This window comes from Homarus americanus, unplaced genomic scaffold (genome assembly GCF_018991925.1).
Source record: "Homarus americanus isolate GMGI-L3 unplaced genomic scaffold, GMGI_Hamer_2.0 scaffold56009, whole genome shotgun sequence".
Classification (NCBI taxonomy): domain Eukaryota; kingdom Metazoa; phylum Arthropoda; class Malacostraca; order Decapoda; family Nephropidae; genus Homarus; species Homarus americanus.
In genome coordinates, this window is record NW_024739542.1 from 474,576 (window position 1) to 491,812 (window position 17,237).

The window sequence follows — 17,237 nt, forward strand, 5'->3', positions numbered from 1 at the left end:
TACATGCAGCGACCATAAGAGGTTGTATAGTTTGTTTTTGTTTGGATCTGTAATTTTGATTGTGTTTTCGACCACATAAGGATGACCTTACTGGGTGCGGTTGCCCAGTCAGATTGGGTTTTTAGGCAGGCTATATTTAGGGCACCTTTTCTAGCCCCCTCCCCGTATGGGGTGAGCAGAGTGGCTCCTCGAAAGGGCTGCTCAGTCGCACAGACAGGACCGGATTGCACTGCTTCCTAGATCCCAATGCATAAACGACCATCTTATCTGTGCCGCCCATGTGCAGAGTTGTGACTAGAAACTCCCGGCAGTCATCTCTGCCTGTCCCCGTCGCCACTCGTCCGTCTCCATGGAACTTTTGGGGGTATAGGGGTTTTGATGATGATGAGAGGTATGATGAGCTGGATGATATCTATGCGCGAGTTGATTTATGTGGTGAGGCAGTAGCGCAGGCTGCAACCACACATCTTGGCTCTCCCTTTTCCTGATCCAGTGGTGCAAGTGTTGCAAAGACTGGGGAGAGGGAGAGTTGCAATGGACTGCCGATAGCCCAGTTTGTTGAGTTTCGCCTTAGTAGCCTGTCCATCAGGCATTGCCTTCTTCCGCCGGTGTAGTCGTTGGGGCCTTGCTGGAGCTCTGTAAGAATGTCTGCCTGATCCGGGGCTCCACTGCAGATTTTTCGTTCGAGGTTTACTCCCATAGCCTTATACCTACCAAGGTTAATCCTTAAGGCAGCTGGGCAATGGCTGATAGGTCCCAGAACGCGTTCACATGCCAATGGGCTTTGCGCCGTCCCTCTGGGGCCCACTGCTACTCCGAGATCCCCTGCTGGTCTAGCCTGGGCCCACGAGGCACCCAGTTACTGTGTGTTGTCACGATGAGGCACTGCAGGAGTCTTGATGGTGAGGAGGCTGTGTACTGGCAAAGGAAGACTTAAGCAATTGCTTCCCTGTTCGCCACGAGAGCTAGCCAGCGGCGGCAGCTGAAAGCGAGAAGGACCAAGCTGTGCTTGCACCTTAACACTGATATAAAGCTGCCACACTAGACACACACACACACATACACACACACACATACACACACACATACACACACACACACGTAAAAAATAATATAAAAAACGAATTTAAGCTCGTAGAATTCTTTACATGAAGTGTACTATCTAAGAAACAACAACAAAATAAAGGTAAAAGTATTAATGACTTCCTAACCTTTGGTGCCACAAGGCGAAGAGTTTTCATTGCAGAGTTAGTGCACACAACGAGGAAGGAGAACGTACAGGTACAGTCGTTCTTGTAGTGTAGTTTATTATCTTGAAGTAACCCAGACATGGCGTAAGGGTATGTTATGACATGAAGAGAGGAGGCAGCGTGAGGCAGACAGACATATACAAACAAATCGCTGATACATAGATAAACAGATAAGGAAATAATAAGAGTGAGTAAGAGAGAACAAAAAACACACTGTAGGTCACCAGACAGATAGGTAATCAAAGACAATAAAACATAGAGACCCAGAAGAGAGGAACAGACAGAGAAAGCGACCGCGAAACACAGGGGTTGGAAGAGAGAATTTTTACCCCGAGTATGATGTAATTGGCGTGTGTCCAGTTGTAACATAAGCCAATATACATGTTTGCTTGCAACACCGCCCTGGTCAACGGGGAACACACTGACAAAGGCTTTTAGTGGTCCGCGTTCATACCGTGAGTGGAATTGCTTATAATCTGATTTAGAGCAAGAGATAATGTGATTTGCCTTTGTGAAACAATTCCTTTAGATCTTTATTTGACTATGGTGGTGTGTGCACGGTAGGTATATCAAAATAATGGAATAGCTGGGTAAAGGGATTATTTGCTTGTTTATAAGAATTTAAATATCTACTGATTGCAGTTCTGAGGGAAGCTGATTTGTTAAGAGTTGTTATGATGTTGCATAGTAATTGTGGATAATTTTATTTATGAAATGCAGTAGTAGAGCTTGGCATGTAATTATTGATAAATATATTCAGTTTTCACGTATATACTTTTTTATAGTGTGATTTAGGATAAACTAAGGAGTGAGGTAAGGCGAGAAGAAATAATTGATAATATGATGTGTTATAATAAACAACGACTCGCTGACGCAGGCAACACCGTCGACTCTATACAAGTACACTTCACCTTACCCATTACGGGAAACATCCGCTCAACCAACATGATACATTATATATATATATATATATATATATATATATATATATATATATATATATATATATATATATATATATATATATATATATATATATATACACGTGTGTGTGTGTGTGTGTGCCTGGTTGTACGGTTTGTATCTTGTTATGCATGGCGTAATGTACATTGGTGCGTTGCGCTGTGCATAGTGAAATATTTTTTAGGCATGTTACCCAAGTTATGTAAATATAATTTCGTATAATGATGTGTGAGCAGGGCTGGTATTTGATATATAAAATATTTTTCTGTATGTATGTTGGTATTTTTGCATCTTAATGGGGGAATTCATTAATATTAGTTTTAGGTTGGTAGTTCCCTGGAGTATGGCGTGATGTCACTGACATCGCTCCATACTCTAGTCACTGGCTGGCCTTGGGAGTATGAGGACTTCTCAGTTTGTCAGTGGTGGATACCTTTTCAAATAGAGTTTAATTGAGTATTATCTAGTCAGTGCTGCTCTCTAATTATTTATTTTGTGTAAAGTGCAATCAATGGTGATATTACAAAGCAGTTTATTGTTTATTTTTCTATTCACATATTAGTGGTTAACTCAGGATGTCTTGAGTACCCAGCAGGTCCCTCAGCATCCAGAGCTGACCCACCTCAGCTATCCTCCATCCCTGGATGAGGTAGCCATCAAACAGATGAAGACTAATAAAGCCTCTGGGCCTGACGGAATCCCAGCCGAGGTGAATAAAGCAGGAGGACCTTTGGTTACCAGCCGTCTCCACTCTCTCCCTGTATATGGGAAAAGGAGGAAATTCTCCAAGGTCTTAGAGACGCCTCCATTGTCAATATTTATAAGAACAAGGGAGACCGGTCAGAATGTGGCAACTACCGTGGGATCTCGCTGCTCTCCGTAGCTGGCAAGATTATCGCCCGAGTCCTCCTACACAAACTTCTTCCTGAGGCGGAAAACTTCCTCCCAGAATCTCAATGTGGTTTTAGACCATCACGTAGCACCACTGACATGATCTTTGCTGCCCGTCAGACACAGGAAAGGTGCAGAGAACAGCGTCGTGACCCTGTACATGGCTCTCATCGACCTAACCAAGGCCTTCGACTCGGTCAACAGGGAAGCCCTCTGGTGGACCCTCAGTCGTTTTGGCTGCCCACCAAATTTCATCACCATTCTGAGGCAACTCCACGATGGTATGAACGGCAGTGTCCTGCACAACGGCACCCAGTCTGAGTTCTTCCCCATCCAAACAGAGGTTAAACAGGGGTGTGTACTGGCACCAACTCTCTTTTCCATTTTCTTGGCTGCCTTCATTACTCGTGTCAGTGCCAATTTAGCCTGCGGGGTGGACATCCAGGCAAGAACAAAGGTGTCGGCATCTTCCAATGCTGAACTTCAGTATGCAGACGACCTCAGCCTTGTTGCTCACACTAAACATGACGTACAGGATGTCCTGAACATCTACGCAGATGCGTATGCACACTTCTGTCTTGAGGTGAATGTACGTAAGACTCAAAATCTCTTTCAACCTGCCCCTGGTTCAAATACACCTCCACCATCTATCCAGCTTAACGGTACACCCCTCTTTAATGTTACCCACTTTCGGTATCTCGGCTCCCACCTGTCCACCACCGCAGACATTGATGAAGAGATTCAGCATCGGATCAGATGTGCATCTCAAGCCTTTGGCAGACTCCGAAACCGTGTCTTCCTCTGTAGGGAGCTGAAAATCTCTACAAAGCTGCACGTATATTGAGCAGTGGGCCTCCCCACCCTGCTACGAAATTATGCCCATAAAAAATATAGTGAGCTGGCTGGCTACGTGAAGTCACTTTCTCTTACTAAAAGTACAGTCAAGATTATTCGACTGCGGCGATTTCTTGATATAATCTTAAACTCATTTTCATATACAGAAAGGAGATCAAACAGAATAATAAATCATAGATGCCTCGTCAACCCTTAGTATAATGTTAAGGAGTCAACGGTGAATCTATGAAATACACATATAGTGTTTACTTGTGTATCTAAGTTACACAAAAGCTGAGTTGTCGAGAGGAACTTTTCTTGCAATTTCTTCTTTTTTTTCTTCTTCTTTTTTCTTTTCTTTTTTTTTTTTTACTCGCCACACTGGAATCTCCCAGCGGCCACGAACCGTCTATGTTGTTTCCTCTGGCCTCAGTTCGTGGGTGGACCGTTGTAACTCATTCACTGACGATGTTCATTTTCTCCCCTCTCCTCCCTTCCCCTCCCCTCCTATAATATAAATCATCATCATCAATCCTTCATCCGTTGCATGTCTTAAGTGATCTCACCGACTGTATGATTAGAGTCATGCATGTCGCTCCCAGATGTTTTCATTATATAACGAAAGTTTTTCCTATAAGTTCATTCTTTACTAACTATTTTTCCTTTGTTTGCTCTTTTAAATTAAGGGATTATTTTGTTCCTCATTACTCTCTTGATAATTATAATTAGTTATTTTGTTATCTCTATTATTTGTAGGACTTTTACATAGTTTTATCCAAAAAAAAAAGTCGCAGCAAACTTAACATAACTCAGACTTCGTTAACATTATACATGTATTTCATTCCCATTCTCTGTGATACTCTTTAAACAGTGATTTTTTTTAATGATTTACACGGTTTTTAACATTAAAGTTTGGCCACATGACCATCGTCACTCAGAATAATACTTATACACTAGAACTAGACAGGTACAGTCAGTCAGCCTCCACAATTCTCTTCTGTGTATTTCTGCATGACATTATCATCCTCATACAGAAGGTGCAGCAGTTTCCTTCCTCTGTGTCACCTGGATACATACATACCCAGTAATCAACCCGTCTCACCCTCATATTGCGCACTGTCGTAAAAACACATTAAACACCACGGTTGACATGACATAGATCAGACGCCCTGCCACGTTTATTTTATGCCACTCACTCATGACATCATTTACTCTCATATAAACGCTACGTTCGTTCAAGAGATTTAATAATATTCAGGGATTTTTTTTACATAAATACTAAACAAAATGAATCCGACGTCCCAAAGTCCATCTCTGTTTACATTACCACGTGTATTATGAAGGTAGAAAAATCGTCAGTTATATGAAATGCAGTATGATTTTTATTTCCTAATCTAGTACCAACCGTATCACCTATCTCTGCACCCGAATATAAAGCTGGTAACATAGTTTGAACCTGACGCTTTTAGGCTGAAATTCATGATGAACTCAAGTGTAGTGAATTTAAATTTTACCCTAACAAAAGTTTGGACACGGGCAATATCACCACAATACAGAGGCAATATTTAAATTTTCTGAATAAATCCACGAATTAGAGCGGGTACTCACTCATCTAAATTATTTATTTAATTAATGATATATAAACCAGCCAAACCTAATCTAACAAAAATTATCCATTGATTGTTCTGTAAAGGTTAGTTAGCTCATCTAATAGTCTACAAAAAATGATTTAACGATGATGTTCACGACACATCCAGGAAAATGCAAAAAAAAATAAATAATAAATAAACAGTGGCCTCACAGCGTAACTCTCCAGAAGTTACCCCCCACAAACTATCTCTTCCGTCGTTTCTTTTCACCTTAGCTTATCACCATTAAGCCATTACTATTATATGGTCAATCTTCATCAATTGCTCAAGTACTGTAGATATGCCACCGCGGGGACCAATAAGTTTCTCAAATATTCAGTGATGATGGTGACCAGAGTGTCCGTGAGAGACGGTGAGTGGCTGTAACTATTGTTATATTGTTTTCGTTATTACGATGATTGTTTCAAAGAACTACAACTTCAAGCTGATTACGATCTACTGGGTTTTTTTTGAATTACAGTTTACCTAAATCATATACGTATTCTCCTTTATAAAGAAGGACTTACATCGAGCGTCTGCTGTAAAATGGGAAAACAATATCTGAGGGACCACAGACATGCACCCCATCCTCACATTAAATTGTCTTGAACTATGGCAATATTGTAAGGCCCTAATGAGTGTATCATGGATTATTGTGCTGTAATCAGACACCAAGTATATCATTCTCGTGTACGTTGTGCATCGAGGTAAAGCGTAATTGTTGTTAGGCATTGCTGAGTGAATTATCGTCGTATGTATAAATTCGTAATAAAATATAACATGCTATTGTTGACACACGTGTGTCTTATGTCCTTATGTGTCACATATTAATTATAACTCTGTGTTTCTCGACAGGCTCCGCGACAGTACGTCGTATTCATGAACAACAGCCGCTCCGAGCAGAACGGACTGATGGAGACTCGAAAGGGCCTCAAGTTCGTTGTCTCTCGTGAGCACTTTCACGACGGCGAGATGCACCTACGGTGCTCGGCCATGATCCCCACCCTATACTACAAGACACAGCAGCACAGCGTCGAGGATGAACTCACCTACAACGTCCCCGTCATGGAGTCTCGGGATATTTCAGCCTACTCAGGTGGGGCGTCCACTGTCTGTTGCAGAAGCTAGGTTATCCCAGGGTCACTGAGGGGGGGAGCTAGGTCATTCCCGGGTCAGTGAGGGGAGTTAGGTCATCCCTGGGTCACTGAGGGTAGGAGCGAAGTCACCCTAGGGTAGTTAATAGAGATAAAATGTTCACCCAAAAGATATGTGTAGAGACGTTGTAAGAAAATATATGAGTGTGCTCAATATGATCCTTGAACTACTTTTCAGTGCAATAGTGGTTTTATAAACGTGTATGTGTGTGTGTGTGTGTGTGTGTGTGTGTGTGTGTGTGTGTGTGTGTGTGTGTGTGTGTGTGTGTGTGTGTGTGTGTGTGTGTGTGTGTGTGTGTGTGTGTGTGTGTGTGTGTGTGTGTGTGTGTGTGTGTGTGTGTGTGTGTGTGTGTGTGTGTGTGTGTGTGTGTGTGTGTGTGTGTGTGTGTGTGTGTGTGTGTGTGTGTGTGTGTGTGTGTGTGTGTGTGTGTGTGTGTGTGTGTGTGTGTGTGTGTGTGTGTGTGTGTGTGTGTGTGTGTGTGTGTGTGTGTGTGTGTGTGTGTGTGTGTGTGTGTGTGTGTGTGTGTGTGTGTGTGTGTGTGTGTGTGTGTGTGTGTGTGTGTGTGTGTGTGTGTGTGTGTGTGTGTGTGTGTGTGTGTGTGTGTGTGTGTGTGTGTGTGTGTGTGTGTGTGTGTGTGTGTGTGTGTGTGTGTGTGTGTGTGTGTGTGTGTGTGTGTGTGTGTGTGTGTGTGTGTGTGTGTGTGTGTGTGTGTGTGTGTGTGTGTGTGTGTGTGTGTGTGTGTGTGTGTGTGTGTGTGTGTGTGTGTGTGTTATAAATGTATTTTCTTGGTTCATGCTACCAATAAAATTGTCTGTATCAAATTGTCTGTAATTTCTCCCGTAACTTATCCGTGTCGTACCTCCCACAGGCAGCAGCAGCAACACCTGTTACGGACAGCAGCAGCGGCAGGTGGTGGTCCTGGCGGGGCTGCTCACTATCCTGCTGGAGGTGATGATAACAGGAGTGTTGGCGTTCTCTCCCAGCTGACTCTTCCCCACAGTTTCTCCAACACCCTTTACTCTCCTACACTCAGTTGCGCCCTCACTAGAGTAAATTGCTCCCAGCTAAGAAGTTTAGTACAGGAAGTAACCTTCTTGATTATGGATTCAGACACAGTGATCCCGTATAACTTCCTGTGAGGATTAAAGGCAGTACAGCTCTCCAAGTCAGATTCTAGAACTAAAAATAAGTTCATTGTAAATCCTTGTATATTTTTTTTTTCTATTCGTCGTCAAAATAGTTACAGAGCAGAATGTTGTTTATGGTAGGGCAGTGTGCAGTTACACGCTGACCAAAGAACGTTCTCGTGTCTGGCTCCTGGAAACTGTCACTGTAACATGAGCCAGTTTTTAGCTCACTGTAAATAGAGAAAATTGTCCTGCAGTTACTCTGCCGTAGGTTCAAAATTGCTAATATTACATAACTTATTATGACCCTCATTGTTACCGTAGCTTTTATTTGGCTGACCGTAACATTGTGCGAAAACCGCAGCAGGTTGAAAAAGAGAGATATTATTATATACTTGTAAATCTGCCTTTTACGATACTGATTTTTCAGTGATTGTTTTTTCCAGCACTGAAAGACTATAGTCGAGTTTATAGTCTTCCTCATGAGAGTTAAGTCACTGTAGTGTAGTCACAGTGTAGCTACATTTATAACTGTATTCTTTCAGTTTTACTTCTTATGTGCGTATTCTCTACTGTTCTTCCACCTTTGTAAATGTGTGACGAAGATAGAACCCGGATATGACGACTGAAGGATGGATATACCTGTGTCGTGTAGTCAGGTGTTCTCAACCGAGCGTCCACCCGAGTCGTTGTGTCCTCCTGGAATAACATAACATTGTACCTTTATAGATTATCCGTATTTTGGGGGACAAAATATATATTTTTCACATAGTCATCAATAATGATGTTTCACAGACATCTATTAAACATTATATTAATAAGGCTACTAGTCGTTGGTCTTTTAACTCTCGACTGGTGTGACCTGATGGTGGGAACGTGTTTGCACTATATCAGTCTTGACCAACAGGAGGAACGGTATTTTCGTCACTCATCTCCCGGGGGAACTTTAAAGGTGAATTAAGTCATTGGACGTCATTTTCTAAATACTTGTACATACAGCCATTTAGTGTTCAAAATATTATCATATATTTAAGTTGAAGACGACATCACAGGGAGACAAGTGATCATTGACAGCAGGAGGTGAGGAATATCTCTCTAAGGCTAATGTAACTCTCATATCACAATTAATTACATAATTTAACGTATTAGATCTGAGAGTAACACTGTGATAGCATCTCACTGTCGAAGACGAAGTATCTGATACGTTTTGTACGTATCTGTAGAAGTAATGGAAACTACTCGGCGATTATTTCCTTATGTTAAACTCTTCACATGTTTTACGTGGTAGATACGTGAACAAGTTTTGCACGTGCGCGTCACAAGACAAAATTACTGTAAATATATAAATCATAAATGCCTCTCATTCGTTTTATATAGTTATATCTTGTGAGAGTAAGTCGATAATATGTTTAAAGGAGGTTACCCATGTACTACGTGTATATTAATGTTTATTACTGACACATGCTCTCTACCCCAGCCGAGTCCTTAAACACACACACACACACACACACACACACACACACACACACACACACACACACACACACACACACACACACACACACACGGATTAATACGCACATACAACCACACGCAAAAATCTACTTTAAATGATAACTTGGTCATGCAGCTCGTTTTTATACTGACGTGTACGGTCTCGGGGTAAGAATAAGAGGAGCACTCAGTTACGTGACTATTTGTAGCGACAATAAGTAATAAAAGCCTCAGGAGTAGCCAAGTGCAAATCTCCTGACAACAACATCGGATCACATTATGAGAATTATTATCCGACCGTGTAAGAAAAGGGTTCGGATGGAAATTGTATTATAGATTTTATTTCGTTTGGCATTTCTCAATACCCGTATAAATATTAGATTATACCAGATACTACATAAAGCGCTTCTTTCGTTCATTTACAAATGCTCTGCGGTGCTGATGTATATGAAGCGCTTCGTGATATTAGTTGTAAAATGTTATTTCTTCGAGTGGTTAGGATGTAAACAAACACCCACGCTAAGGCCTTCCGGTCCACTTGGAGGATTCATGACAAATTGTTTTTTGACCAAGTGTGTGTTTGTTTCCTCTTTCATTTTTATTCATATTGAAGTTAGACTAAGTGTGGTTATTATCTGTGTCTTGCTATATTAAGACGGACTATTTTCCGCATAATGTGTGATGTACAACTATTGAAATGGTGTCTATGAAGAACACAGGGTGGTTATTTAGGGACTCGGAAACAACAGCACTGAAAAAAATATCACAAGATATATTAATGCTTCTCAAGTCCAACACACAATTAATTGACTTGACCCCACGTGAAGTTTACCTTCCCAAGTGGAGATTTTGACCTGTTTAACCTGTGATAATATGTTCTCGTGTCGGCACTGGTCATTGACCTGCTGTTCAGTAATTTCAGCGCCGACATGACGACCCATGTTACTTGTCAAGTAAAAAATTACGCCACCTTGGATCCGCCACTATTATGAAATATAGTATTTATTTAATATGATCTAAATCCAATTTGGTGAAACACAACACCTTAAAGAAAATCCTCCCCAGAGTGTTCATAGCATCAGGTGGAAGTAAAATGAACTGTAAATGAACCTGAACACTTAATGAGCTCTAGAATATTGTGTATTATTTGATTACTGGCTTTGGCTAGATACTGTATGATGGTCTTTTTATATGTTCATATTTATGATTGTGTTAATATGTGATCCTATATAATACATAAACAGTTTTCTTTATTAAAATCTTTTGATATAATAAATTAAATATTTCACATGTCCTAGGGGGGTTTTGTCATGGAGTTGTGCCATTTTTTCCTGTGCCATTTTATCCTACATTCGGTCATTGGACACCGGGGAACAGCTGCTGAACTGTTCGGGCTACATACAACACCATCCCCTCCCTCTGCCCTGACAAAACATTCACCCGGTGATAGGCCTCAGTGTTGGTGGTAAATGGTTGTACTGTACATGTTACATCTGTCCATTAGATTTATCATTTGTTTCTAATTATTAATTAAACAAAAAAATTACACGTACGTGAGGTCTAGATAATAACTTTAGTGACTTTCTAAAGACGCACAGAGCAGAAACCATAAATATTGTTTATCTCGAGTCCGTTTATAATCATGTTCTTAAACAGTGTCCATCATTAGGCGCTGTAACCTTTATCACAACACCTGCAAAATCGATGCACCAGTAAACATTAGCTATTTCAGCCAGCAAGCATAAACCATAATCCCCACCAAACACCACCTCAGAACCTCAACATCAACAAGTGTCAACCACGCCATCAACTTGAGTCAACCACTCCACGACCAAAAACGCCATCAATAAGCATCACCAGACTACCAACAGGAGTTTAATACGCTTACAGTAAGTATCGACAATACCACCAGGAAGAGGATGAGCCACTCAGAGGGTGATGAACATGAGGGCCAGTTGTCGCTCACGTACTGTCATGATGTGTGGTGGTCTTCATGGACCTTAGTCAGGTTTAAATGAAGTTTATAAATTGTTCTTAGTGTATTTGTACATATATCATTAAAAATATGTTTCAGAGGTTCTCATTATTTAATTTCACCTCTGATATGTATCTATATTTTAATGATACCGATTCCACACAAAGTTCACACAAGTTTGTGACTGGAAAACAAGTTAATGGCTTTGAGTCCTGTAGCCTTCGCCCTGTTAATGAGAAAGTAAAAAAAAATATACTGTTCATGATTTTAAAGCATTCATATTATTATGGGGATGTTTTGGGTGACAAGGTAGTGAGTGAGCTTGAGAAGGTAAGTTTACATTATAGATTAATGGTATTTTCTGAAGCTTATACTGAAATCACCCCCCATATTCTTGTATGTGTCGTTTTCCACTAACAAATCACATACAGATCACAGCGTCGTTAAACAAGTACCCCAAAACTACTCGACCTCACATTGTGTACACACACTATTAATTACTTGACCAAATTACATCTCAATAACATTAATTGTTTTTCTAACCCTAATTTCTTTTCTACTGCTAATTACTCACCGCCTGTGGTTTTCAATGTCACTTACTTAAGAAATTTAGAGGTCATTTGGACAAGTAATTATACAGATATCAAACTGCCTACAACAATCCTTAATCAACATGTTCAGGACTACATATTGAGATTTTGAACACAATCAGTGAGATCAAGATAATGGCTGAAACGATAAGCCTTACCCCTTAATGGTAAAGGTGCTTTAATTAGATCAAGTGTTAGAACACTTATTGTATCATAATTCAACATAATTTCAACCTTCCTCTCAACTAACGATGATTATGATGTATGTTATTAGCAAATATCGAATTAAATAGTTTCTACCTTATTTTGTGCTATTCCTTGATGATACACAAGTCCTGTGATGTACAGCCCTCCTCTCTCTCTCTCTTTCAGATGATGTCCCACAGAGAATAGGACAACTAAAATACCCCCCTTTTTTTAACCTATCCAATCCCTCTTTTTCTCGGAGGCAAATCAAAGGGGGTCTCTCGTTCAAGCTGATCTCTGGTGGAGCATATATTGGATTTTTTTTTTCTTCCAAGAATTCAGCTGTCAGCGCGACTCTCTAGGGGTGGGTACTGATCCAATAACTCTGGCCCCAAGGATTTATGGAGAACCGGTGCTCTCATACCGTGGGATGAGGGTGGGGGTTGAGGGGGGGATGTTCGCGACGAGATATTGAGTTTCATGTTGAAATATTTTCGTTTGGTATAATGGAGGGCTAGTTTAATCCATTTGGTTGGCTGAGTGTATGTATGATGTGATTGTGGTCAAAGAAAATTTTATATTTCTAAAAGATATATTCAAGCTTAATAACATTTTTACTTAGTTACTTGTAAATATTGTGCAGTACAAGGATTACAAGAGGTTTATAGTATTTTTCGATAAAAAAGCGTAACTTCTCTAAGATGTTATTAGATTAACATACATAAGAAAAATCGCTTCTCGTAGTAGCATTTCAGCAATCTGTAGTCAATGATCACTAGATAATAACGAGAGGCATTGGTTATCTTGCCATCCTTACATGTGTTACCTGCTGTTACCTGAAGTGACACAAGAACTCCCTGGAGAGTTGAGGTGACGTTGACAGTAAATCCTAATCCTTATTTACCCCCGGCCTATTATCCTCTAGTCTACCCCTTAATGATCAACTAGACGCTTCGCTCTCAGTTAATATTACCATCATCGAGGTCAAAAACACTCAAAATGGAAGGTACTTGTGATTGATGTGTACTAATTTGAAAGCCCAATGGGTCAAGTAATTTTTGCACTCTTAACTCAAAACTTTGATAGGCCAATAATAAAAAAAAAAAATCCCGGGAACTGAAGAATGTCGAGACGGCCTCCTAACAGTCGTATATTAGAATTTATGCCAGTGTAGATATCATGTCTTGGTCTTATTCAATACTAACCAATAATTCTTATCAGGACCACCAAACACCTCACAAGTAAGGTGAATACCCTCTCTTGTCTTGGTTTTCCCATTGTTCATTTTATTTCACCTGCTTAATATTTCGTTACGACAATTATCAATACTATTACGATTATAGTAGTGTTGTTGATACTATTACGAACATTACTATTTCGTATAACAAAGTGAGATACAGACAGATAGACAGACAGAAATTGATCATTATGGTGTATAGCACACAGATACAGCTTCGTTTACTGTGTATAGCAAATATTGACGGGATCATCTTGGGTAAATAGCGAATAGAAAGAATTATCAATCATGTATAGCAAGAGGTCTTCCAGAGTGCATAGCAGGCAGAGAGGGAAGGTCGTCAAAGATTTTATAGCAAGCATAGAGAGAGTCGTCGTGTGTGTGTGTGTATAACGAGCGACGGCATGCACTGAGAGAGTCGTCCTGGCGTATAACGACCAGTAACAAGCTGAGAGAAGGTCGTCCGAGTGTATAACGAGCAGCAACAAGCAGTGGGAGGTAGTTGGTGTGGTCATTACGGCCGGTCGTCAAGTTCTCTGTGCTTTACGTGGCCCTGTTGGCCCGACAGCGGCAGAGCCGCCGCAGTTACGTTGTATTATCACTCTCCTTTACTTCTTTCCCGCCTCAGCCAAGTGCCTCTTATGCAGTCTCCCCTGACCTACCAGGCACCTAGAAAACGGAGGTACTGTACTGGACTGTCTCGTTGTTTCCTAAAATTTACCGAGAAACTTGGTTAGAGTGTCTAGTGTTCTGAGTCCAGAATGGGACTATAACATCAAACATCAAGAGGCCTTACAAGGATGCTCTTTTTCATTTAGAAGGTACCATATTAAGATGTATTCGGCACGCTTGTCTCACCAGTTGTTGCTGGGTAATTACGTTCATATATGTGTACTCTGGTCAAACAACGAAGTTCTAACAAAACTTGTACGCGGGATAACACAAGGCAGACTTGTTGTTTTACTTAAGAGGCGTCCAGTATGTTACAGAAATTGTCTGACCCCATTGTTTGGACCTGATCCAACTACTGTACACTGTTACTGTAGTTGCAAAAGAAGAATCTCATGTGCTTCTTTCTTCTGCGCGTTGGATCCGCGAGAAACTCACAGTAGTAGTACATTGAGATGCAATTTCAGGAACTTTGCCAGATCCTTTATAGTGTGGGGAGCATGTGGATGAATGAGTTTGCTGACAATACCTGCTTAGCATGTTCCACGAGCGAATGAACAAGAAAAAATTAGCGCACCATCATATGTATCATAAATATTCAAACATTAAAAGGAATCATTGTTTCAATCCTTAATAAGTCCAGCAACCAAGGACCCTCAGTAATAAATAACAGGGGGATATGATATTGACACTAATACGCAATTAACACCAGAAACTGAGATAAGTAGTGTACATAATTTGCGATAAGAAGTGTCAATATTTTCCACGATTGAAATTGTGAAGGGGAATTATCCTCAACTTATCATAGTAATAGACAATGAGAAATTATCTACACCAATAAGGGTAACACTCAGGTACTGTTTTCATGTTACAAGTAGTAACATATCCACTAAATTGAGGGGGTCAATTTCAAGGTTAAGATAATCTCAGATTTAGTGCATGTTCCTCTGTTCTCTTCTCGCTACGGTAATGGCATTCTTTGCTATATAACAGCTTTACTGATACTGAAACCAACACCACTAACGAATTTATGAGACCAATTTTGTGGAGTTTGGGATTATCGTTCCCTTTGGTTATACTTGATCATCGGATGAATCATGGGGAAAGGTTTAATGCACCCATAGATCAAACAGCGAGTCGGAACGTTGAATTTCATGAATGTCTGCGAGGCCATCAGTTAATACAGTAGACCACTAAACCTTATATTCCATGAGCATAGGACAACTGGAGGATATTCTGGATACAAGAAAAACAGTGGATGATAAGATAGAAATATTTTCCATATAAACATCTGAACACTATGAGGTGACGATGGATCGAAGCAGGTAATGAACAGCGAACCAAATGACGCCAATTTGAAATAAACATGAATTCTTGCAGCTGTAAATGGGATTCACTCACTCACTCACTCACAGAAGGAGATATTCTAATATCAGAAAACAAGTGGCATTAACTCAATCAAAAACGAAGAAAAAATGCGGTTTCCTGGAAAATTTATTTCAACGTGGCCACAGCGTGAGAGTAACTCATATTGTTTCAAGGAAGGAAGTTCAAGGTTATTTTACATATACATCATCACATGCTTTATATTGCTTAACGTCATGTAACCCACTTCAAATAACTTAGTAGTGGTCTTTGTACAGCAGCCGAGGGTTGAGGCGTGGCGCGTTTCAGGCTTAGTGAGCACCGCCTGCCTGCTGCAATGCGGATCCAAACAGTTACCGACGAATAATGTTATTGTGGGTTAAGGTTACTATGGTGATAGATATCCAGCGTTCGGGAAATCAAAATGAGGTGAAAATACAAAGTTTATCTCCAATTATATTTCATGATATGGATATCATCTTTTTTTTTTCCTTCTTCGTAAAAAGTACAAATACAATTACATTTTTATCATGGTAAATCCCACTGTTGTTTGGCTTCTATGAGGCTGACGAGACGGAATCTGTCATAATATTGTACACACATCACCACCACTCGTCATGTTATACACTGCGTCACGAGTCATACATATATTCACGTGTTTTGTTACAGTGGAGTAATAACAGACTTGTAAAATGTGTGGAAGATAAGTGCGGTAACGACACTATTATAGTATTACAGAGGAGGGGGAGGGGGTGTTATTACATAGTAACCTTCATTAAAATAATAAAGACAGCTTTCTTATGGGTCCATCAAATTGTATTAATATATAACACTTTCAGTAATCCAAAATGCCTTTCTCATCATCGTAGTATCTGTTACAACTGACGTGAGATCATCAACAAACCGGAGATGCTGCTACATATTTTTTCCCCCTATGGTCCTAATGGAAAATTTTTTCTTGTAGCGTCGGGAAATGATTGAGTAGATTCAATTCATTCTTGGTCTGTCTTAGGTACTGTATTCTCTCTGTCCATGATGTGTGTGTGTGTGTGTGTGTGTGTGTGTCTGTCTGTATGTGTGTGTGTGTCTGTCTGTATGTGTGTGTGTTTACAATGCAGCCTCAGCAACACCAGTGTACACAAGATGTACCACAAACAATAAAGACAAATTAACAAACGATCGGAGTATGGATGAGATATATAATTTATTTTTAATACATTTTTATCTATCCATAACTGTAAGGGCGGAAATGATTTTCCTGCTCGTTACCGCTGCTAACTCGCTCGTTTGCTGGTGCGACCAACACTTGGGGAGGTTGGACAGAGGTGAGAACGGCAGTGGCTACCTGTGTCACCGTCAGATTCACCCCAGCCGCCATACAGTCACTATCTAACTACTCCGCTGTTCTTCAAATTCTGGCTGTGGTCTCATCATAGGTCCTGGACTCGTGGACTGTTTTTCCCAGACCTTCACCTATCGACTGTCAATTCTCTGGTCATCTACCACTACCGCATACCACGACCGTCAGTTCATCTCCTCCGTCTGTGCAATCAGCCGCTGTCGCTGTTGAGTGTGGAGTTGAATGGACGCTTCCCTACCCTGAGTGTGGTTCACTGTGTTCCAGAACCTTCCCCCAGGGCCACTGCCGTAGGAAATATCTGTTTATTGTGTGATTCTTTTGTTGTTGATTCCTTTAATTGCTGACTCCCTTTCATTGTTTGATTCTATCAGTTGTCGACCCCCAGTAATTGTTTGATTCTATTAATTGTGTGACTCCATTAACTGTTTAATGCATTAATTGTTTGACTCCCGTAATTGCTACTTGATGTTTGTTGAGTGGTGTCAGAGTTTTGTGTTATATTTTTTATAGTAA

General features: G+C 40.5%; 1 protein-coding gene across 1 annotated transcript in view; it reads left to right on the forward strand.

Annotated features, from left to right (window-relative positions):
• Positions 1 to 11,421, forward strand: part of LOC121874803 (nephrin-like) — a 97,749-nt gene extending 86,328 nt beyond the window's left edge. Inside the window, exons 5-6 of the mRNA XM_042379090.1 lie at positions 6,422 to 6,662; positions 7,590 to 11,421. Of these exons, the coding sequence (XP_042235024.1) occupies positions 6,422 to 6,662; positions 7,590 to 7,708 (360 nt within the window). The 3' untranslated portion in view covers positions 7,709 to 11,421. The remainder of the gene's footprint in view (positions 1 to 6,421; positions 6,663 to 7,589) is intronic.
• Positions 11,422 to 17,237: the final 5,816 nt, after the last annotated feature.